At 37.5% G+C, this 24,280-nt stretch overlaps 1 protein-coding gene across 15 annotated transcripts in view; it reads left to right on the top strand.

The window, feature by feature from the left end:
* The window catches only part of MEF2A (myocyte enhancer factor 2A), a 169,113-nt gene that overhangs the window by 121,008 nt on the left and 23,825 nt on the right, over positions 1–24,280 (top strand). For 9 of the 15 annotated variants that reach the window (XM_055555864.1, XM_055555860.1, XM_055555858.1 and 6 more), the window contains 4 exons: positions 4,600–4,737; positions 6,898–7,117; positions 7,861–7,920; positions 20,370–20,557. In XM_055555864.1, the coding sequence (XP_055411839.1) occupies positions 4,600–4,737; positions 6,898–7,117; positions 7,861–7,920; positions 20,370–20,557 (606 nt within the window). Of the gene's footprint in view, positions 1–4,402; positions 4,535–4,599; positions 4,738–6,897; positions 7,118–7,860; positions 7,921–20,369; positions 20,558–24,280 lie in introns of all 15 variants that reach the window. The other 6 variants (XM_055555866.1, XM_055555865.1, XM_055555861.1 and 3 more) reach the window with 4 other exon arrangements.

Below are 24,280 nucleotides of genomic sequence, written 5' to 3'. Positions count from 1 at the left end.
ATTTTTCATCACCCATTGATCCCTTTAGCAATTCATAATCTATATTTCAGAATACAGTCATTTAAGAAAAGCAAATAGGATACATTAACTTAAGTGATGTATGCCCCTGAAATATCAAATTATTCTGGCACAATAGAGTCTTCCCCTTAAGTTTTGCCATAATGGCCTCAAAAACTGTCAATCACATGTACAAGAATACAACACTTTTAAAATCTTGCTTACTTAAGAATGTGGAACATTATTATCATCAGTAATAACTATAGAGAGTACACAGTGCTAATATTCTTGAATGTTCACACTTAAAAGCAGACTCCCCCCTTAATGGTGACCTTTCAGGTTGTGTTTTCCAAGTGTTTTTATTGCGGCCAGCTTGCAGCATTTAAGAAAGCTGAAGCTAGCCTGTTTCTTACATGCCTCGCCTGGCGTTGTTAATAGGTACCAGCATTCCACTTGTTAGTACCAGTGACACAGGAGAAACTTTTAATATTATGCTGTGGGGTATTGATAAAGAAGACAGAAAAAGTCTTTTTATGGTAGTTGGATCCTCAAAACAACTCTTCATGTTCTAGTGATAAAACCCAAGTTGGATATCCAGCAGAGGTACATGAGCTTATCTGTAGAGCTGATACAGCCTCTTGAATTCTCTCACCATGACAGGAACCCCATCTAAAGTGAAGGCTTGCAGAACTGGAGATACCAGAACGCTTTTCTTCCTCATTAGTACAAGTAGGGTTAACCCTACTTTTCTAGGATAAAAGTGTGTGATTATTAAACAGACCATATTCTTTTTCTTCTGTAATTTGAATATGTTCAGAGAGACACACTTGGGTGATTGTTGTTAGTAGAAGAGCAAGACTGTGAATTACCTAGCCTTAAGGTATAGGAATATGAGGGGAAAATATCTGGAGATTTCAGGGTAGAATAAATCAACTTCGTGATAAAATCTGTATATAGGCATCTACTGTATTTGTTCTGTTTCTATAGCTGTGTTGGTTATAAGAGTTGATTGTGTTCCAGTATTCTGAGTGTTAACATCTTCATTGCTGATAGCAAGTTGCGGAGCTTTGGCAGGCAGAACTTGCTAACATGAATGGGGCAGAACTTATCTTCACCTTTTAGTTATAAACAATAGGACTTTTTATGACTAAGTATACATAAAAGTTCAGTGATTACTTAGACCCACATATATAACTTAGAACCTTGAGGCCAGTTTTGGAGAAATAGGTGTGGTGTATGCTGCCTCACACTCTAGTAAAGCAATGCTCAAAATTCTCCAAGCCAGGCTTCAGCAATATGTGAACCGTGAACTTGCAGATGTTCAAGCTGGTTTTAGAAAAGGCAGAGGAACCAGAGATCAAATTGCCAATATCTGCTGGATCATCGAAAAAGCAAGAGAGTTCCAGAAAAACATCTATTTCTGCTTCATTGACTATGCCAAAGCCTTTGACTATATGGATCACAATAAACTGTGGAAAATTCTCAAAGAGATGGGAATACCAGACCACCTGACCTGCCTTTTGAGAAACCTGTATGCAGATCAGGAAGCAACAGTTAGAACTAGACATGGAACAACAGACTGGTTCCAAATAGGAAAAGGAATACATCAAGGCTGTATATTGTCACCCTGCTTCTTTAACTTCTATGCAGAGTACATCATGAGAAACACTGGGCTGGAAGAAGCACAAGCTGGAATCAAGATTGCTGGGAGAAATACCAACAACCTCAGATATGCAGATGACACCACCCTTATGGCAGAAAGTAAAGAGGAACTCAAAAGCCTCCTGATGAAAGTGAAAGTGGAGAGTGAAAAAGTTGGCTTAAAGCTCAACATTCAGAAAACGAAGATCATGGCATCTGGTCCCATCACTTCATGGCACATAGATGGGGAAACAGTAGGAACAGTGTCAGACTTTATTTTTCTGGGCTCCAAAATCACTGCAGATGGTGATTGCAGCCATGAAATTAAAAGACGCATACTCCTTTGAAGGAAAGTTATGGCCAACCTAGATAGCATATTGAAAAGCAGAGACATTACTTTGCCAACAAAGGTCCGTCTAGTCAAAGCTATGGTTTTTCTAGTGGTCATGTATGGATGTGAGAGTTGGACTGTGAAGAAAGCTGAGCACCAAAGAATTGATGCTTTTGAATTGTGGTGTTGGAGAAAACTCTTGAGAGTCCCTTGGACTGCAAGGAGATCCAACCAGTCCATTCTAAAGGAGATCAGTCCTGGGTGTTCTTTGGAAGGACTGATGCTAAAGCTGAAACTCCAGTCCTTTGGCCACCTCATGCGAAGAGTTGACTCATTGGAAAAGACTCTGATGCTGGGAGGGATTGAGGGCAGGAGGAGAAGGGGACGACAGAGGATGAGATGGCTGGATGGCATCACTGACTTGATGGATGTGAGTCTGAGTGAATCCAGGAGTTCGTGATGGACAGGGAGGCCTGGTGTGCTGCGATTCATGGGGTCGCAAAGAGTCGGACACGACTGAGTGACTGAACTGAACTGATGCTGTCTGCTCATGTTTAATGATGTATTGTGGTGGAAGTTTGAGGCATTATGGGCGGGATTCCCAGTGCATGCCAAGAAATTTGAGCAGCTAACATAGATGTCCCAATGATTACTTCTGATTCTATAAGCATCAAATTGAATAAAGTGAAATTTTAAAATAGACCAGATAAATTTTTAAAAAATTCTCATATCTTAATGTATTGTGTGTTTGTATTTTACTACTTTCAAAAAAAGAAGAATTAAAATAGCAGTCATAGTTATTATAAATCATGTTTGAAAGGATACCAAGATCCATTATTATGAATTAATTTAAAATATACCTTAAGTTAACATAATCATTTGCAGTACAAATGCATTCATCTAGTGTTAGTCTATTGTTCAAACATTTCTTAGGCTAAGTTGGTATGCCTACTTGGAAAATTTTAACATCTGAAAATTTCTCTGGTTGGCTTGAAAATCAGCAAATCTAAAAACTATCCAAGTTGTTGAGCTTAAAAATCTACTTTAAAAAAAATTCTACTCTATAATAAGACCCATGAGGATTTTTTTTTTAATTTAAACATTCTGGAAGTAAATTAATACTGTATAGAATATTAAGCCCTACTCTTTTAACTAAACAAGTCATTTTATGGTGATTTTAATTAGAAAAATGCAATATGAAAAAAAAAAACTTCACTATATTTTTATCCTAAAGTAAGAAAACAAAAATAATCAGTATTGTCCAGGACAGTCAAGAAAATTCTCCAGAAAGTCAATTCAGTGGATTAAATTAATCCATGAAGGAGCTCTATAGAAAGTGCTGGCAAAGGGTGGGAAAAATCTTGCTGAATTAGTTTTTAATCACAAAATTTAAAGATTTGTGAAGTCAGTAATATGTACATTCTGTGTAGGAAAGAGTCATTGCTGTCATACATAAATAAGTATTTGAATTTTTATACTTCAGAGTTATGTAGGAAAATCCGTGTGCGTGCATGCTAAGTTGCTTCAGTCGTGTCCAACTCTTTGTGACCACATGGACTATAGAACTCCAGGTTCCTCTGTCCATGGATCGTCCAGGGAAGAATACGTGAAAGTGAAAGTCGCTCAGTCCTCTTTGACTCTGCAACCCCATGGACTGTATATGTATAGTCCATGGAATTCTCCAGGCCAGAGTACTGAAGTGGGTAGCCTTTCCCTTCTCCAGGGGATCTTCCCAACCCAGGGATTGAATCCAGGTCTCCTGCATTGCAGGCAGATTCTTTACCAACGGAGCTATAAGGGAAGCCCTAAGAATACTGGAGTGTGTTGCTATTTCCTCATCCAGGGGAGTCTTCCTAACCCAGGGATCGAACCCACATCTCTTACATCTCCTGCATTGGCAGGAAAATCATAGCATTTAAGAACAAATTAGGGATGAAATTACTGGGATAGCGTGTGTATTATTTCTGGTGAATGGGATAAACTCTCAGGCAAAAAGGAATGTCAGTAGATGAAGTTGCTGAAATGTTCATTTCATAAAAATGCTGCAATAATTTCTCAAAGTATCATCTTGATATATTTTGGGGTCTCATACTCATTGATCCTGTTAGACAAGTTGATCAGGCTGTAATCAGATTTAGATTGTAACTATCAGAGCAGTGAGTAATTTCATATTCTCTAGGAAGTTTGGAAAGGAAGAATCCAAATATAGAAATACTCCTTTTCTCTTAATGTACAATGGGAACATAATTTTGCTTATGTATAAGGATTACCTTATTTGAAGAATTACAGTACACTTGTGATCATTTAAAACCATTTCAGTGGCTCTTGTATTACTCAGTTCATTCAGTCTGTGCTCTCTTACTTAATTTTTACAAAAAAAGACTCATGGCAAGTTAGTATCATTTGTGTGTGAATTTTCCAATTGTATTTCAGACTTTAAGAAAAAAAGGCCTTAATGGTTGTGAGAGCCCTGATGCTGACGATTACTTTGAGCACAGTCCACTCTCGGAGGACAGATTCAGCAAACTAAATGAAGATAGTGATTTTATTTTCAAACGAGGCCCTGTAAGTACTTTTACTTTACCTCTACTTTTTATTTGTTGATCCTTTTTGTTAACTTCATTATTTAGGCTCTGAACAAGAAGGAACACAGAGGGTGCGACAGCCCAGACCCTGATACTTCCTATGTGCTAACTCCACATACAGAAGAAAAATATAAAAAAATTAATGAGGAATTTGATAATATGATGCGGAATCATAAAATCGCAGTGAGTACTAAAGTATGGTTTGTGCTTTTATCTTGTGCATGAAGAGACTGACCACACCTCTTGTTGTTTGTTTCACAGTGGGTGATGACAGCAGTAAGTAGGAGGAGGGAGGGGGGAGTAATAATTTGTTTTGAATTTATAGAACCTCAAGATAAAATTGCAGAAATCTTAACAGTAGTACATCTTCAGTGTCTTAAATGTAGAAGTGAAGAGAAAACATCCTAATCTGGGCTCTACTACTATCTCCTTACTTTTGAATAGGGCATCTAAACATCCTAGATTCTAATTTCCTCATCTGTAAAGTGAATGAATTGGCTCACATAATTTTTTAAGGTCCCTTCCAGCTTTAAATTCCCATGATTTTAAATATAAGGATGCATTTGAGACTTCCCTCTCCCTCTTATGACTTTTAAAATATTATATGGACTTTAGATTTTGAGACTATAAAATATAAAATGGCTAGATTTTATTATATAATTTGGTGCTTCAAAATTATTTTTAATTATTTTATATAGTTGCTATAATAGTAGCTTACTTTTTGACTCTTTGTAAGTGTCCCAAAACAACTTGGCGACAGTACCTCCAAATTCCTATTCTTTTCTTGCCCTGTCAGTGTTAAGGAAGAGCGCCTTGACTTGATTTTAACTTAAGGAAACAGTGTTCTTAAACTGGTTGCAAAACAAATAGTTACTTTAAAAATTTTCCATGCTCACACATCTAATGGTAAAAAAGTGCTCTTTTGATAGTTCAAAGAGTTCTCACTGAAGCTCCATTGGCAAGAGTTGCTTAGGACAGTTATTCTTGATCTAATTTTTCTAACACTATAAATGTGTTGTAGTCTTCATGAATAAATTGGTGCCACTGCTATTTATTTCACTACCAGAGTTAATTCTCTTAAAACTATGCCCTAAAGTATGTATTATGGATTATTTCTTCAAAATAGTCTGATGCTATAAGAAGCCGCCCATGGACAACAGATTTAAGGAAGTATTGGTATTTAAGGAAATATGGAATTTAAGAAAATATGGTAATACCCTTCTTAATAAACATAACAACAGAAAAAATAAAGCAAAATTCCTTTTGACCTCATATGAATGTTGGTGACCTTGCAGATAACATTAAGCTGCAAAAACTTTGTATAAATAAAATTGCTTTACCTTTAAAAAATTTTTATCATATATCTATTGTTTTATATCTTTTAATGAGTTATAATTTTCTCCTTGAAATAAACTATTGAATAAAGTACTTAATTATTTATACTCTTTCAACTTTGAATTAGCAGTATTACCTTAATTGGGAAATCACTGTTTTAAAATGTACGGAGAGGAAAGTTTTTTGTTTTCTCTCAAATTATAAAGAGGATTGTTATATTTATCATGGTTAACAAGTATAAGTGGCCTATGGAGGAAATGAAAGAGGAAAATAGAAAATACTGTTTTTAAGGAACCATGGTATATTTTGGAGGGAAAAAAAATAACATAACTTTGTAATTTAATCTTTATACATTTAAAGATAACTTGTCAGTAGTTAATTTTGCTTAATTTTTTTTTTTGGGCATTTTTATTACACTCGTTACATTGTGTTTTATATACGTATAAAAATTTGGCCTTTTTTTTTTTTTTTTTTTTTTTTTTTTTAGTTTTGTGCATTAAGAAGTTTAGTGCATTAAAGCAGACCAGGGCACATTTGATGTATGAAGTTTATAATATGTGTACATCCTTTCTCTCTTTTGTTATATTTGGAATCTCCCAACTGAAGTGTCATGTTACTAAACTGATTTGCATGTATATAAGTGCTAATTTATGCTTTCTTGGTAACAATGATGTATTTATAATGTTTTAAGTTGGACAGCACATCTTTAATATCAGGTTCTGGCCTTTCATGTTCATCTCTATGAATATTTGAAATATATAATGTACATATTATACTAGCATATATGTATTACTGTATAAAAATTGAAATTGAAAATGTTCATGGTAAATATTCTCATATAATTGTAAAGAAAGTAACTTAAACCTGCAAATTTATTTTAAGAACTTACCTCCGTCTTCTGCTTTTAGTAACTAGTGTTACCTTACTAAATTAAAGTGCATAAGTTATTAAATTTAATTAGATGAAAATGAAACTAACAGTTTTCTCTTCCTTGTTCTTTATTTACAGCCCGGTTTGCCACCTCAGAATTTCTCAATGTCTGTCACGGTCCCTGTGACCAGCCCCAGTGCTTTGTCTTACACTAACCCAGGGAGTTCACTTGTGTCCCCGTCTTTGGCAGCCAGCTCAGCGTTAGCAGATACAAGCATGCTCTCTCCACCTCAAGCCACATTACATAGAAACGTATCCCCTGGAGCTCCTCAGAGACCACCCAGTACTGGCAGTGCAGGTATGTACTGATACTTATTCTTCTGATTCTTTAACTAAAAGAATGAAAAAATTAATTGCTAATATGAACAGTTTCTTATTCTGCTACTCTTAATGTTCTTGCTTTGATGAGCAAGAGTCACTACTATATAATTGCCCCCATTTTAAAGTATTTTTTTTGGAAAGTCTGTGACTCTAGCATTGTACAGGTATTGTGGAACAAATAGAGAACCTGCCTATTTTGGAAAACAAGCTTTCCATATCATGGGGATGCTGTACCTAGACAGGCAGAAAATTTATTTAGGATATCATAAAGATTAAAAATTGATTGTGAGCCAGTTGTGTTAAAAAATAAATGGAGAGGTAGAGTCACTTAGAGCATTCTCTGCATCCCCCTCCGCCTGATTTGTTCATTAACTCAGAAATTTGAGGTGCATTTACTGCATCTCTGTGTATAATGCAATTATCTCCTGTCCCATTATTCCTAGATTTTATAGCACTCCATTAGCACTGCCCCTAATTCTTGTCAACATGTACTTATTTGGTATTGAGTCACAAGACGGCAGACAAGTCCAGAGCTTGATAGATGAGTGCCTATATGTTTGACTACATCATAATGCCTAGTTCAGACTGGGCTAGTTTTTACTTTCGTGTTTTTTAGGAATGAAGTGAGGGTTACCTCTGGTCAATTCATTCTCATTCAGATAAGGAGAATCAATTCACATTCACTCCTTGCCCTCTCTCCTCTCTCTGTAATGTTGTTAGGTGGGATGTTGAGCACTTCAGACCTCACAGTGCCAAATGGAGCTGGAAGCAGCCCAGTGGGTGAGTGAATGCCTACTGCCTCACTTTGTTGGCATCTGTCTTATCTGAGAGAAAAGGAATACTGTCCCTCAAACAAGGGTTTCTACCAAGTAGAGAGGAAAATATGGGGATAAATGACTAGAGTAGACCATGTCACTTTATGATTTGTTTAGTTATTGGTTTCACTAATACTTAAGAGTTTTTGATACCCCTGTGTTATTCCTTATACCTTGGCCTTACATTCACTTATTCATTCAATAAATATTTATTGAATGCCTCCTTCATAGCAGACATTGTTCTTTTCTAAAGACTAAATTGCCTTAATACAATTTTTACATTAAGACAGTTTCTTAAAGAGAAGCTTTCTGTGTCATCTGTCCCTACCAAAGTCAGACTGTTAGCAGACTGCTGTATTTTACAATTATGTGAAATGTTTTCAGGGAGATTGCCATAGGAAGAAATAGTGGGCCTAATAGATAGACCCCTAATAGTGGGTCTGTCTCCAAAGGATCAGTTTTGATGGTCACATGTGGAGCATTGACGTTTTGTCGTGGTTGCTGCCAGTTTGGCTCTTTTGCTTTGGAACCCCTCCCAAGATGATTCGCAGTTTAAAAATTTCATAAATATCTTTACCAGGATTTCTGCCCAGCCCTGAAATCCTGGTAAAGATAGATTATGATCTTAACATTACAGAAACATGGCATATATGTCATAGAGTCACAGGAAATAACTATTATTTTGGGTTACCATCAGATTTAGTTGTGTTGGTCTCTTCATGTATGATAATCCCGGTTACCTTCATTTTTATCTGAAAGCAAGGGAAGGAATTCCCTTCTGTTTTTAGATATTGTGTGATCAAAGAGACATCTGAAAACAGATCACTTATAGAAAAATTCCCTATTACATATGTTCAACCCACTTATACCAAAAATGTGAGGAGCTGCTTCCCTTGTGACTCAGCTGGTAAAGAATGTGCCTGCAATGTGGGAGACCCAGGTTCCATCCCTGGGTCGGGAAGATCCCCTGGAGAACAGAAAGGCTACCCACTCCAGTATTCTGGCCTGGAGAATTCCATGGATTGTACAGTCCATGGGGTTGCAAAGAGTCGGACATGACTGAGCAACTTCTACTTATCTGCCTTAAGAAAATTTTGATGATTGAATAACTTAATTTAAAATGATGAGAAAGAAAGAAAAACAGTATTTAATGAGAGTTAAAAAACATATAGTGACCTAAAGTAGGAATAAATGCCTAATTGTTTCTGCCTCTGTATTAATCTCTGTTTTAATGGACTCAGATAGGACCTGTTGTATGATCTTTTTTAACAGATAATTAAATGTGGAGAAATTCATAAAGGTCTTACCAATTATACATTAGGACTGCTATCCTTGTAACTGTATTTCCTAATATTTATAGTTTATTTCTTTTCAACTCTATTTTAGTTGCTTACATGCCCATATACTCTTTTTATTGGAGAAGGCAATGGCACCCCATCTCTCAGTATGCTATTCACTTACTTCTATTCCACTCCTGTTCTCTTTCTCCTCCCCTACCCCAGTCCCCAGTCATAGGCAACTGTTTTGATATGTTTAGTGCTAATAGTGTTAATTAATCATGTTAATGATCATGATTAGTGAACATGAATTTTTTTTAATTTAAAATTTAAGTATTAAGATATTTTAACTGCTTAGTGAGTTACTTGAAAGTCTATTTGTTACTACACAATAATACAGTATAACCTCAGTCTTATGACACATCAAGATTGAATGTCTTGATTCCTCGCTGGTTCATACATTATATACCTATTTTACCTGTGCTAGGTGTTTTTCTACTTTTTCTACCTGTTTGCTTTATATCCTAAATGATGTTTTTGTTGTAACTGCTTTTTAACATGTACCACCTTAGAATTCATATTCAACTAAATAGACACATTGCATCACTTAATTCAGATACCAAATGGAAGTTACTATTTTTGTGCAGTACTTATAGCTTACATGTTTCTTGCTGTAAATCACCCCCCACCCCAATAAATGGTCTTTCATAGGTATTGTAGAAGTATTGTTGATTTTTGTGAAGAAGAGTCAGAAAATATATTTTAGCCTATTTCAGCAATGATGCCGTTTTGGTTTAGTAGTTTGGAAAAATAGTTTAAACTCGGAGAAGGCAATGGCAACCCACTCCAGTGCTCTTGCCTGGCAAATCCCATGGACGGAGGGGCCTGGTAGGCTGCAGTCCATGGGGTCGTGAAGAGTCGGGCACGACTGGGCAACTTCACTTTCACTTTTCACTTTCATGCATTGGAGAAGGAAATGGCAACCCACTCCAGTGTTCTTGCCTGGAGAATCCCAGGGACGGGGGAGCCTGGTGGGCTGCCGTCTAGGGGGTCGCACAGAGTTGGACACGACTGCAGCGACTTAGTAGTAGTAGTAGTTTAAACTCAGTTTTATCCCTGAAATCTTTTTTAATGTAAAGATTAAACATTTTAAATTCCCAGAGAAATTAAGAAGAAAATATATTAAAAATTGTGGAAATGATTTCTCATCTACATTTTTCAAAGTATGTTTCTTGAAACTACATTAAAAGAATTACTTACCTATTTGAGTGGCAAACCTTGTACCAAGTAAAACTAAACAGGTTTCTTTACTGTAGGACGTCTCAGAGCCTTTACAATGCTAACCTGTTTAGCATTTTTACTAATGCTTTAAACTGTGGTTATTCAAAGTGATACTACAATAGAACCCTCCCCCTTTTTTTTTCCTAATGAAAAATCATCTTGTAGGATTCAGTTCAGTTCAGTCATTCAGTCGTGTCCAACTCTTTGCAGCCCCATGGACTGCAGCACGCCAGGCTTCCCTGTCCATCACCAGCTCCCAGAGCCTACTAAAACTCTTGTCCATCCAGTCAGTGATGCCATCCAACTGTCTCATCCTGTGTCATCTCCTCCTCCTGCCTTCAGTCTTTCCAAGCATCAGGGTCTTTTCCTACGAGTCACTTTTTCGAATCAGGTAGTCAAAGTATTAGAGTCTCAGCTTCAGCATCAGTCCTTGCAATGAATATTCAGGACTGATTTCCTTTAGGATGGACTGGCTGGATTTCCTTGCAGTCCAGGGGACTCTCAAGAGTCTTCTCCAACACCACAATCCAAAAGCATCAATTCTCCAGCGTTCAGCTTTCTTTATAGTCTAGGTCTGACTTCTATACATGACTACCTGGAAAAACCATAGCTTTGATTAGACGGACCTTTGTTGGCAAAGTAATGTCTCTGGATTTTAATATGCTGTGTAGGTGGGTTATAGCTTTTCTTCCAAGGAGCAAGCGTCTTTTAATTTCATGGCTGCAGTCACCATCTGCAGTGATATTGGAGCCCCCCAAAACAAAGTCAGCCACTGTTTCCACTGTTTCCCCATCCGTTTGTCATGAAGTGATGGGACCAGATGCCATGACCTTAGTTTTCTGAATGTTGAGCTTTAAGCCAACTTTTTCACTCTCCTCTTTCACTTTCATCAAGAGGCTCTTTAGTTCTTCACTTTCTGCCATAAGGGTGGTATCATCTGCATATCTGAGGTTATTGATATTTCTCCCAGCAATCTTGCTTCCAACTTGTGCTTCATCCAGCCCAGCGTTTCTCATGATGTACTCTGCATATAAGTTAAAGAAGCAGGGTGCCAATATACAGCCTTGCTGCTGCTGCTGCTAAGTCGCTTCAGTTATGTCCAACTCTGTTGCGACTCCATAGACGGCAGCCCACCAGGCTGCCCTGTCCCTGGGATTCTCCAGACGAGAACACTGGAGTGGGTTGCCATTTCCTTCTCCAAGGCATGAAAGTGAAAAGTGAAAGGGAAGTCGCTCAGTCGTGTCCAACTCGTAGCAACCCCATGGACTGCAGCGTACTAGGCTCCTCCATCCATGGGATTTTCTAGGCAAGAGTACTGGAGTGGCTTGCCATTGCCTTCTCCGATACAGCCTTGACATACTTCTTTTCCTATTTGGAACCAGTCTGTTGTTCCATGTCCAGTTCTAACTGTTGCTTCTTGACCTGCATACAGATTGCTCAAGAGGCAGGTCAGGTGGTCTGGTATTCCCATCTCTTCAGGAATATCACTGTTGTCATCTACACAGTCAAAGTCTTTTATGTAGTCAATGAAGCAGAAGTAGATTTTTTTGTTTAGAGTTTCCTTGCTTTTTCTATGATCCAGAGGATGTTAGCAATTTGATCTCTGGTTCCTCTGCCTTTTCTAAACTCAGCTTACACATCTGGAAGTTCTCTGTTCATGTACTGTTGAAGCCTAGCTTGAATTTTGAGCATAATCTTGCTGGCATTTGAAATAAGTGCAATTATATGGTAATTTGAACATTCTTTGCCTTTCTTTGGAATTGGAATGAAAGCTGACGTTTTCCAGTCCTGTGGAACTGCTGAGTTTTCCACATTTGCTGGCATACTGAGTGCAGCATTTTAACAGCATCATCTTTTAGGATTTGAAATAACTCAGCTGGAATTCCGTCACCTCCACCAGCTTTGTTTGTAGTAATGCTTCTTAAGGCCCACTTGACTTCACACTCCAGGATGTCCGGCTCTAGGTGAATGATCATGCCATTGTGGTTACCTTAGTCATTAAGAGCTTTTTTGTATCATTATTCTGTGTATTTTTGCCACCTCTTGTTAATCCCTTCTGTTAGGTCCTTGTCGTTTTTGTCCTTTATTGTGCCTATCTTGCATGAAATATTCCTTGGAATCTCTGATTTTCTTAAAAGAGATCTAGTCTTTTCAATTCTACTGTTTTCCTTTATTTCTTTGTATTGTTCACTTAAGAAGGCTTTCTTATCTCTTCTTGCTATTCTCTGTAACTCTGCATTCAGTTGGGTATATCTTTCCCTTTCTCCATTGTCTTTTGCTGCTCTTCTTTTCTTTCTTTTCTTTTCTTAGCTCCCAGACAACCACTTTGCCATCTTGTATTTCTTTTTCTTGGGGATGGTTTTGGTCATGACCTCCTGTACAGTGTTACAAACGTCTGTCAATAGTTCAGGCACTCTGTGTACCAGATCTAGTCCCTTGCATCTGTTCATCACCTCCACTGTATAATGGATTTGATTTAAGTCATACCTGAGTGGGCTAGTTGTTTTTCCTACTTTCTTCAGCTTGAACCTGAATTTTCCAATAAGGAGCTGATGATCTGAGCCAGAGTCAGCTCTAGGTTTTGTTTTTGCTGACTGTCTAGAGCTTCTCCATCTTCTGTAAAGAATATAATCAGTCTGATTTTTATATTGACCGTCTGGTAATGTCCATGTGTAGAGTCATCTCTTGTGTTTTGGAAGAGTGTGTTTGCTATGACCAGTGTGTTCTCTCGGCAAAACTCTGTTAGCTTTTGCTCGGCTTCATTTTGTACTCCAAGGCCAAATTTGCCTGTTACTCCAGGTATCGAGGTCCCCTATGATGAAAAAGACATTTTTGTTGTGTTTGTTAATTCTAGGAGGTCTTGTGGGTCTTTATAGAATTGTTCAACTTCATCTTCGACATTAGTGATTGGGGCATAGACTTGGATTACTGTGATACTGAGTGATTTGCCTTGGAAACGAACTGAGATCATTTTGTCATTTTGGGTACTTGTAGAATAATAATAAAAAGAATAAAACACCCTCCCAGACCTTATTATTTCTGCTTGACATACAAGCAAATTACTAACTAAAAGCATATTTAGGAGCAATACAAGATAAATGAAAACCTGCATTAAAAATGGACAATAGAACCAACTTCTTAGAAACTCCAGGGTTTGGGATTATTAGGCACAAACTTTGACTTTAACATAGCAATGTTTATTGTGTCAAAGAAATAAAAAGATTTAAGAATTTTGTCCAGAGAACTGGCATCTTTAAAAATGAACATTTATAACTAAAAAATGTAATAGTGTTTAAAACTTTTTAAGTGGGTTTTGTAAGAGATTTAGTCAAAGCAAAAGGGAGAATTGGTGAATTAAAAGATAATACAGGAACAGTATTCAGAATTTTTGAGATTAAAGGATGGATAATTCAAAAGAAGATTAAGACCTACAAGGTACAGCAAGAAGTTGTAACATAGTTAAAATTGGAGTCTCAGTAGGCAAAAAGAGAGAAAATTGGCCAGAAGCAGTATTTGAACAGATAATCACTGAGAGTTTTCCAAACCTGACAAACACATCAAGCCACAGATTCCAGAAGGCTTATAAAACCCATGTGGGATGCAGGTAAAGTTGTGCTTTAAGAGAAATCTGTCTTTTAAAACAGAAGGCTGGAAAACCCTGAGCTAAATAAGCCTGTATCTCTGTAGGAATAAACAAGTTAAAGAAAATTAGAAGTAAGTTATAAAGATAAGAGCAGAAGTTATTGAAATGTTATATTTGTATCAATGTTCAATTCAAAACATATTCTAATTTCTATTTTCTAATTTCCATTATAACTTCTTTTTTGATCTATAGTTATTTAGAAGTCAGTTTCCTAATTCCAAATGCATGGTGTTTTGTAGTTATCTTCGGGTATTGTTTTCTAGCTGAACTGTTTTGTTACCAGAGTACTTAACTCCATATGATTAAATTCTCTGAAATTTGTATACTTGTGTGTGTGTGGCTCAGCATGTGGTCACATTTAGTTCTTTGCACACAAAATGACATTTTTTGTTTTTATACAAAAAGAATGTAAACATTGAAAAGAATATTTATTCTATACTGTAAGCAGAGATTGTACATTCTACTTGTTTTAACCAAATGTTTTATACTTAAAATATGCGATAACTTATTGTATTCGTCCACATTTAGAGACTTATGATAGACCAGTTCCAGGTAGTTTCACTTTATCTTTAAACTGCCATCAGTTTTACTGATCCTGTCATTTTCAAATGCATAATACATTTTCAGGTGAACCCCCCATTTGCCTTAATCTTATTTTAACTTTTTTGGAGTCTTCTGTCTGTTTCTAAAAGCTGGAAGGCTTCAGGCCCATGTCCTATTGAAAACAGAAGCATCCTTGAACTTTTTAAGTGTTGAATAAACTCTGAATATTCATTGAAAGGACGGATGCTGAAGCTCCAATACTTTGGCCACCTGATGGCGAAGAGCCAATTCATTGAAAAAGACCCTGATGCAGGAAAAGATTGAGGGCAAGAGGAGAAGCGGGTGGCAGAGGAATGAGATGGTTGGATGGCATCACGGACTCATTGGACATGAGTTTGAGCAAACTCGAGGTCGAGGAGATAGTGAAGGACAGGAAAGCCTGGTGTGCTACAGTCCATGGGGTCACTAAGAGTGGGATATCGCTTAGTGACTGAACAACAAAACTCAGGATAAGGAGAGACTTGCTAAATAAGAAACCAGAGAAAGGCTAACCGTAAAGAAAAGATTGATCAGCTTGCCTGTGTTAAAATTTGGAACCTTTGTTCATCAAGATACCATAAAGAGAATGAAAAGGCAATATAGAATCAGAGAATATATGTGGTGTACATATAAAACAGGACTTTTTATGAAGAATACATACAAATTATAAAGAAAAGGAAAATTTAGTTTTTAAAAATGCGCATGAAAACAGACATTTCAAAAAAAAAACTATCCAAGTGTCTAATAAACATGTGAAAAGAAGCTTTTGATTCAGTAATCAAGGAAATGCAAAATTAAAACCACAGGATAGCACTGGGTACCTACCAAAGCAGCTAAAGCAAACTAGATAATACCAAGTGTTAACAAGAGTATGGAAAAGCCCAAACTCTTATACACTGATGATGGTAGTGCTAATTGGTGTGATTATTTTGACATTATCTACTAAGTTGCAAATATGTTTATTCCGTGACCCAGCATTTTCACTCGTCCTTACATACTAGAGAAGTGCATATTTGCATCATGAGCACCAAGAGATATGTAAAAGAATGTGCATGTCATTATTCATTACAGCCAGCATCTAGAAAGAATCCAGATTTCTGTCCACAATAGAGTAGATGAGTATATGATAGTATCTTTACACAAAGTAATGCTATACTTCAGTGAATATGAAGGAACTGTAGCAGTAGTCAAACTAGCAGTATTCTTTGGGGTTCTAGCAATGTTCTCGTTCTTGGTCTGCTAATGGTTTCATGGTTCATATGGTAAATCCTTGCTCCTCTAAGTTTTTGTTTCATAAAATATTCTGTATATGTATTAAAAGTTTTAGAAATACACTTTGCTGTTAAAAAATAATTATAATCACATATGTTGAGATACTTAAAACTATAAGAGAATGTAATTGTATAGTAGTATACTATACAATTATATAGTTGTTATACTATTAATTGTATTGTATAATAGTTATACTATTAATTCTGAAATTTAGAGAGAAAAAAAGTTCACACATTCACACTCAACAAAGATTTGGCAGCCTTTTGAGTCTGGGCGTTACTGTCTGCATGTGGCAGCTGATAGGCAGCTTAATCTTAAAGTCATGAAATGAGTCAGAATAAAGACAAGCCAACAACAGCCAAGGTCGGCAAAGTGGAAAGCTGTAAAGACTGTGGGTCCTCCATGTGGAGCTCTGAAGGCACTGAGCCTGCAGCCACTTTCCCAAGCCATCTTATGTGAGAGAATAGATCTTTTTCATTCTTAAGAGAAAAAGGAAATAGGAAACAGAGACACAGGCATAGAGAACAAATATGTGGATGCCAAGGGAGAAGAGGTTTGACTTGGGATTAATGCATATATGCTGTTAATACTGTGTATAAAATGGAACACTAATGAGAACATACAGTACAGGAACTGTACTTAATGTACCATGGTGACCTGAAGGAGAAGGAAATTTAAAAGGAGGAAATTATATGTATAGCTGATTCATTTTGCTCTACAGTAGAAACTAACACATTGTAAAGCAACTAAAGTCCAATAAAAATGTAAGAGAAGAAGATAAAGTACAAGCCACATCTAATATTTGATAAATGGATAAACATTTAATGTACTTAAATGTGCAATGCAGAAAAGAAACCCAACTAGTATTTTTAAAATTGAAAAGGATGTTCATTGTTGATAATAAATTCAAATAAAAATGAAACAAAAAATCCCCACCTAGTAATTGCCAACTATTGCCACTTTTTATTGTGACATGAAAAGCGAATGAAGGTGGGTAAAGCTGATGATCTGTTATGTGTTTGTAGTATTGCAAATTAGTAACAGTCATTTTGGAAAGTTATTGACAAGATATTTCAGTAGTCATAAAAACACCTGTTTTCCTCTAAGATGTGTAAGAAATGTGTAAGTTATTACATTTCTAAGAATCTATCCTAAAGAAATCAATCAGATTATGCAAAGGTTCCTTGCAACTTTATTTCTAGTAGGGAATAACAAGAAAATATAAACATATTCAACATATGAAAATTAAGTAAATTAAAATTTTCAACTTAATTCCTTTTTAGTTGTGATTTAAAACTATGCCAAAAATATATACATGGAAAGGAGAAGAAACCTAAAATGATTATAATAGTTAGAATAGTGGGAATGTATGTTTTCCCTCCTTTTTTCTAGTTTTTGAACTTTGTTGTTCTTGTTGAGTCGCTGCTGCTAAGTTGCTTTAGTTGTGTCTGACTCCGTGCAACCCCATGGACTGCAGCCTACCAGGCTTCTCTGTCCATGGGATTCTCCAGCCAAGAACACTGGAGTGGGTTGCCATTTCCTTCTCCAATGCAGGAAAGTGAAAAGTGAGAGTGAAGTCGCTCAGTCGTGTCTGACTTTTAGCGACCCCATGGACTGCAGCCAACCAGGCTCCTCCATCCATGGGATTTTCCAGGCAAGAGCACTGGAGTGGGTTGCCATTTCCTTCTCCAAGAGTCGCTGAGTCCTGTCCAACTCTTTGCAACCCCATGAACTGCAGCAGACCACCCTTCCTTGTCTTTCACTATCTACCAGAGTTTGCCCAAAGTCATGTCCATTGAGTCAATGATGCCATCCAACCATCTCATCATCTGTTGCCCTCTTCTCCTATTGCCCTCAGTTTTTCCTAGCATCAGGATCTTTCCAATGAGTCAGCTCTTTGCATCAGGTACCAAAGTATTGGAGTTTCAGACTGAAGTTAAGAACACACATGTTTGTTTTTAAGAGAAATATTTTTAATCTGTACTTATTAATGTCAGTCTTCCATTCTGTTGGTTTCTATTAGACCTTCCTGCTTTTGCATAAAATTATTATTTGATGAACATTTTATATCCAGTTGACTTGCTTAGCAGTTCAGTTCAGTCAGTCAGCTGTGTCCGACTCTGTGACCCCATGGACTGCAGCATGCCAAGGTTCCCTGTCCATTACCAACTCCCAGAGCTTGCTCAAACTCATGTCCATCAAGTCATTGATGCCATCCAACCATCTTATCCTCTGTCGTCCCCTTCTCTTCCTGCCTTCAGTCTTTCCCAGCATCAGGGTCTTCTCCAATGAATCAGTTATTCGCATCAGGTGGCCAAAGTATTGGAGTTTCAACTTCAGCATCTGTCCTTCCAATGAATATTCAGGACTGATTTCCTTTAGGATTGATCTCCTTTCAGTCCAAGGGACTCTCAAGGGTCTTCTCCAACCCCACAGTTCAAAAGTGTCAATTCTTCAGTGCTCAGCTTTCTTAATGGTCCAACTCTCACATCCATCCATACATGACTAATGGAAAAACCAAAAGCTTTGACTAGATGGACTTTTGTAGGCAAAATAACGTCTCTGCTTTTTAATATGCTGTCTAGGTTGGTCATAGCTTTTCTTCCAAGGAGAAAGGGTCTTAATTTCATGGCTGCAATAACCATCTGCAGTGTTTTGGAGTCTCTCACTGTTTCCATTGTTTCCTCATCTGTTTACCATGAAGTGATGGGACCAGATGCCATGATCTTAGTTTTCTGAATGTTGAGTTTTAAGCCAGCTTTTTCACTCTCCTCTTTCACTTTCATCAAGAGGCTCTCTAATTCTTCTTCACTTTCTACCATAAGGGTGCTGTCATATGTGTATCTGAGGTTATTGATATTTCTCCCAGAAATCTTGACTTCAGCTTGTGCTTCATCCAGCCTGGCATTTCGCATGATATACTTGGCATATAAGTTAAAGAAGCAGTGTGACAATATATAGCCTTGTTGTACTCCTTTCCTGATTTGGAACCAGTCTGTTATTCCATGTCGAGTTCTAACTGTTGCTTCTTGATCTGCGTACAGATTTCTCAGGAGGCAGGTAAGGTGATGTGGTATTCCCATCTCTTAAAGAATTTCCCACAGTTTGTCACGATCCACACAGGCAAAGGCTTTTGCATAGTCAGCAAAGCAGAAGGAAATGTTTTTCTGGAACTCTCTTGCTTTTTCGTTTACCCAGCGGATGTTGTCAATTTGATCTCTGGTTCCTCTGCCCTTTCTAAATCCAGGTTAAACATCTGGAAGTTCACAGTTAATGTACTGTTGAAGTCTACTTGGAGAATTTTGAGCATTACTTTGGTAGCATGTGAGAGGAGTGCAATTGTGCAGTAGTTTGAACATTCTTTGGCATTGCCTTTCTTTGGGATTGAAATGAAAACTGACCTTTTGCAGTCCTGTGGCCACTGCTGAGTTTTCCAAATTTGCTGGCATATTGAGTGTCGGACTTTAACAGCATCATCTTTTAATATTTGAAATAGCTCAACTGGAATTCCATCACCGCTGCTAGCTTTGTTCATAGTGATGCTTCCTAAGGCCCACTTGACTTCACATTCCAGGATGTCTGGCTCTAGGTGAGTGATCACACCGTCATGGTTATCTGGGTCATGAAGATCTTTTGTGTACAGTTCTTCTGTGTATTTTTGCCACCTCTTCTTAATATCTTCTGCTTCTGTTAGGTCCATACCATTTCTGTCCTTTATCGAGCCAATCTTTGCATGAAATGTTCCCTTGATCTCTGATTTTCTTGAAGAGCTCTCTAGTCTTTCCCATTCTGTTGTTTTCCTCTATTTTTCTAATTCTTAAGGAAAGTTAAAAAGTAGGAATTAGATGATTAAATTTATAATAATCACAAATACTTAATGAAGACCTGAGTGGCAGCTAAAGAAGTAGAACAGCACTAGGTAGAGCTGTAAAGAAGAACTACTTGATGAAAATAAGGCTTTAGAGCTGAGTGCTAAATAAGCTTCAGTTAAGGAGATGCCCTGAACTTAGTAGAAATGCCCTTGTTTTCTTGTGAGAATGAATGAATAGGTTGGTCTCAGGCATCTTCTTATATCCCCCATCATCTTGGTCCCTCAGTCAGAGAGACCCCTTAAGGAACATCTTGTGTTTCAAATTTCTCTGAGCAGGTCCAAGTAGTAAGGCTGGAAACAAGTGGTGTTAGTCTTAATGTATTTCAGACTAGGTTGACTTTTTTTTTTTTTTTTTTGCTTATTCAAAGATAAGATGGTTATGAGTATTATTATAAGATTCACTTGAAACCTGGGGCTGAGGAAATATATTTGTACCAAAGTATTTTAATGACTTGTTTCATGTAATGAATGACTTCTCTTTTTTCCAGGGAATGGATTTGTAAACTCAAGAGCTTCTCCAAATTTGATCGGAACTACTGGTGCAAATAGTTTAGGCAAAGTTATGCCTACAAAGTCTCCCCCTCCTCCAGGTGGTGGCAGTCTTGGAATGAACAGTCGAAAACCAGATCTTCGAGTTGTCATCCCCCCTTCCAGCAAGGGCATGATGCCTCCACTGGTACGTTAAACCTTTCATTCTTTAAAACATGCATTTTATACATAGTATATGTTTTCCTTTGGAATTTTCTATACTTCCATGGGATCTAGACCTTTTCCTAATGAGTATTTCTATTGGAAATTAGCATTTGAAGAGACAAGTCTATTTTAAATATACAGAAACAGATTATGAAAAAAACGGAGATAAACCTACTTAATGGTTATTTAAATTAAAGCTAAATATGGAGAAGTTATTATGTTAATTTTCATTTACTGGGCTGGAATCTTTACTTAGAGATCTCATCCTCAATTTGATAAATTAAACTTGACTTAAGTACTTCTCTGTGCTTTTGCGTAGTTTCAGTATCTTTAGCATATTCTTTTCTGTAATAAAAACTCTATTAGAAAGTTCTACATACAAAGAAAACTATTATAGAATAGGAAAGAATGCGTAAAAACTTCTGCTAATAAGTTTTTTTGTTTACTCCTTCTCAAATAACCTTCTCATTTAACTCTATAAAGAATATAGGTCTTCCCACTCTATTCCTTAAAAATGTTCCAGCCTCGTTTGCTTTTGTATCCTGGGTCTGTGAAGAAGGGGAGAATGTTTATCACCTTAGCTTTCTACAGAAAAAGTTATATATGCAAGTTTTATCTGTCTGACTTCAAACAATCAATGTGATGTACCAGGTGGTCTTTCTACTATGCAGCTGCTGAACTTGCCATTTGATAGATTTTTAAGTAAAAGCAGTGCTATCAAGGTTTAGATAATTATTCTACACTGTATAATACTTTATGGATTCCCAGACTTCTTTATGTGCATTGTGTCATTTGAAGCTCAAACTGTGATCTTCGCTAGGTAAGATAAGGAGACCAAGGGAAAGGTCAGTACTGGTCCAACATAGTGCAAAAGAGAGCCAAAACTGAAACTCATTAAGTCAAAAAGCAAAGTGCTTTTTCATTCAGAGATATAGAAAACTGAAAACTTGTTCCCAGCCTTACACTAAAAAAATGTTGGACAAGCAAGTTCATAGTTTTTCTTGAACACGTTGTAGTATTGAGATTTCAGGGCAACCAGCTGGCCCAGACTCTAGGGAGGGACAGATACTGCAGGGAGAGAACATTGGAGCATGGACTTATCTGGGCAAGACACAGATAATGAATTAAGCTAGGGTGATTGGTGAATTTCTGGAGACCAAGTGTTCACTGGCAGAGCTCTGTAAAACCTCTGGGATAGTGATATAGGGCAAGTCTTATTCTCTCTTGCAGAAAAAATTGGAAATGTTCTGAAAAAAATCTTTTCTTTGGTATACAGCTGGGATAGGGGAAGAGCCACCACTACAGTATGGGCAAAAAGTTTTCTCTGGGTACTTCTGTTTCACTCCTGTGGAATAGGAGTCTTAATCTATGAAGAGATGAACAACACAAATGGTCACCCTTAGGGGACTGGTGAATTCCGTCTGTACTGGGGCAATGGGAAAGGGAAACTCTCTCAGCCTGCGGTGAAGGTGAAGGAACAGTGCCATATCATGGCAGAATTTCTGAGAAGGCTGCAGCCTGATGCATAACACAAAGGAGAAGGCTTAAAACTGAGAATGTAGCAGTTTTCTTTGGGGAAAAAACAAGCAAAAAAACCTCTAGCAAACCAGTCTCCCACTGCCCCCAGAGGCATTTGAGGCCTGTGGTAACTATACTGAGGGTAACAATACCAGCAACGAAACACAGACTCAGCCTAGTTCTTAATTAAATTAACTCAGACTCTGCACTAAAGGCCTGGCAGGAGGAAGACCTGTAGGTTTACTGTAAGTAAAAATTGCCCAAACTGAAATATAAACAGAAGTTGTTGCTGCTCTCAGTCATGTCTGACTCTTTTCCACCCCATGGACTGCAGCACGCCAGGGTTTCCTGTCCTTCACCATCTCCTGGAATTTGCACAAACTCATGTCCATTGAGCTGGTGATGCCATCCAGCCATCTCATCCTCTTGTCTCCCACTTTTCTTCCTGCCTTCAATCTTTCCCACCATCAGGGTTTTTTCTAATGAGTTGGTTCCTCGCATCAGGTGGCCAAAGTATTGGAGCTTCAGCATCAGTCCTTCCAGTGAATATTCAGGGTTAATTTCCTTTAGGATTGACTGGTTTGATCTGTTTGCTGTCCAGGGGACTCTCAAGAGTCTTTTCCAGCACCACAGTTCAAAAGCATCAATTTCTTGGCGCTCAGCCTTCTTTATGGTCCAACTCTCACACCCATGCATGACTGCTGGAAAAACCATAGCTTTGACTAGATGAACCTTTGTCAGCAAAGTGATATCTCTGCTTTTTAATATGCTGTCTAGGTTTGTCATGGCTTTTCTTCAAGGAATAAGCATATTTTAATTTCATGGCTGCAGTCACTCTCCACAGTGATTTTGGAGCCCAAGAAAATAAAATCTGTCGTTGTTTGCATTTTCCCCCATCTATTTGCTATGAAGTGATGGGACTGGATGCCATGATCTTCATTTTTTGAATGTTGAGTTTTAAGCCAACTTTTTCACTCTCGTCTTTCACCTTCATTGAGAAGCTCTTTAGTTCCTCTTCACTTCTGCCATTAGGGTTGTATCATCTACATATCTGAGGATATTTATTTTCTCCCAGCAATCTTGATTCCAACTTGAGCTTCATCCAGCCTGTCATTTCATATGATGTACTCTGTGTGTAAATTAAATAAGCAGGGTGACAATATACAGCCTTGATGTACTCCTTTCCCAATTTGGAACCAGTCTTGTACCATGTCCAGTTCTAACTGTTGCTTCCTGACCTGCATACAGATTTCTCAGGAGGCAGATAAGGTGGGTGGGGTATTTGCATCTCTTTAAGAATTTTCTAGTTTGTTGTGATCCACAGAGTCAAAGGCTTTAGCATAGTCAAGGAAGCAGAAGTAGATGTTTTTCTGGAATTCCTTTGCTTTCTCTATGGTCCAACGGATGTTGGCAGTTTGATCTCTGGTTCCTCTGCCTTTTCTAAATCCAGTTTGTACATCTGAGGGTTTTCTCGATTCACGTACTGTTGAAGCCTAGCTTAAAGGATTTTGAGCACTACCTTGCTAGCATGTGAAATGAGTGCAATTGTGCAGTGGTTTGAACGTTCTTTGGCATTGCCTTTCTTTGGGATTGGAATGAAAGCTGACCTTTTCCAGTCCTATGGCCGCTGCTGAGTTTTCCAAATTTGCTGGCATATTGAATGTAGCACTTTAACAGCATCATCTTTTCAGATTTGAAATAGTTCATTTGACATTCCATCATCTCCTTTAGCTTTGTTCATAGTAATGATGCCCATGTAACTTCACACTCCAGGATGTTTTACTCTAGGTGAGTGATCATACCATTGCGGTCATCCAGATCATTGAGGCCTTTTTGTACAGTTCTTCTGTGTATTCTTGCCACCTCTTTTTAATCTCTTCTGCTTCTGTTAGGGCCGTACTGTTTCTGTCCTTTAATGTACCCATCTTGCATGAAGTATTCCTTGGTATCTTTTAATTTTCTTGAAGAGATCTCTAGTCTTTCCTATTCTGTTGTTTTCCTCTATTTCTTTGCATTGTTCACTTAAGGCTTTCTTATCTCTCGTTGCTATTCTTTGGAACTCAGCATTTAGATGGGTATATCTTTCCTTTTCTCCTTTGCCTCTCGCTTCTCTTCTTTCCTCAGCTATATGTAAGGCCTCTTCGTACAACCATTTTGCTTTGTTTTCTTTCTTTTTCTTGGGGATGGT

Source organism: Bubalus kerabau, chromosome 19 (assembly GCF_029407905.1).
Source record: "Bubalus kerabau isolate K-KA32 ecotype Philippines breed swamp buffalo chromosome 19, PCC_UOA_SB_1v2, whole genome shotgun sequence".
NCBI classification, from domain to species: domain Eukaryota; kingdom Metazoa; phylum Chordata; class Mammalia; order Artiodactyla; family Bovidae; genus Bubalus; species Bubalus kerabau.
This window is presented reverse-complemented; position numbering and strand designations above follow the sequence as displayed.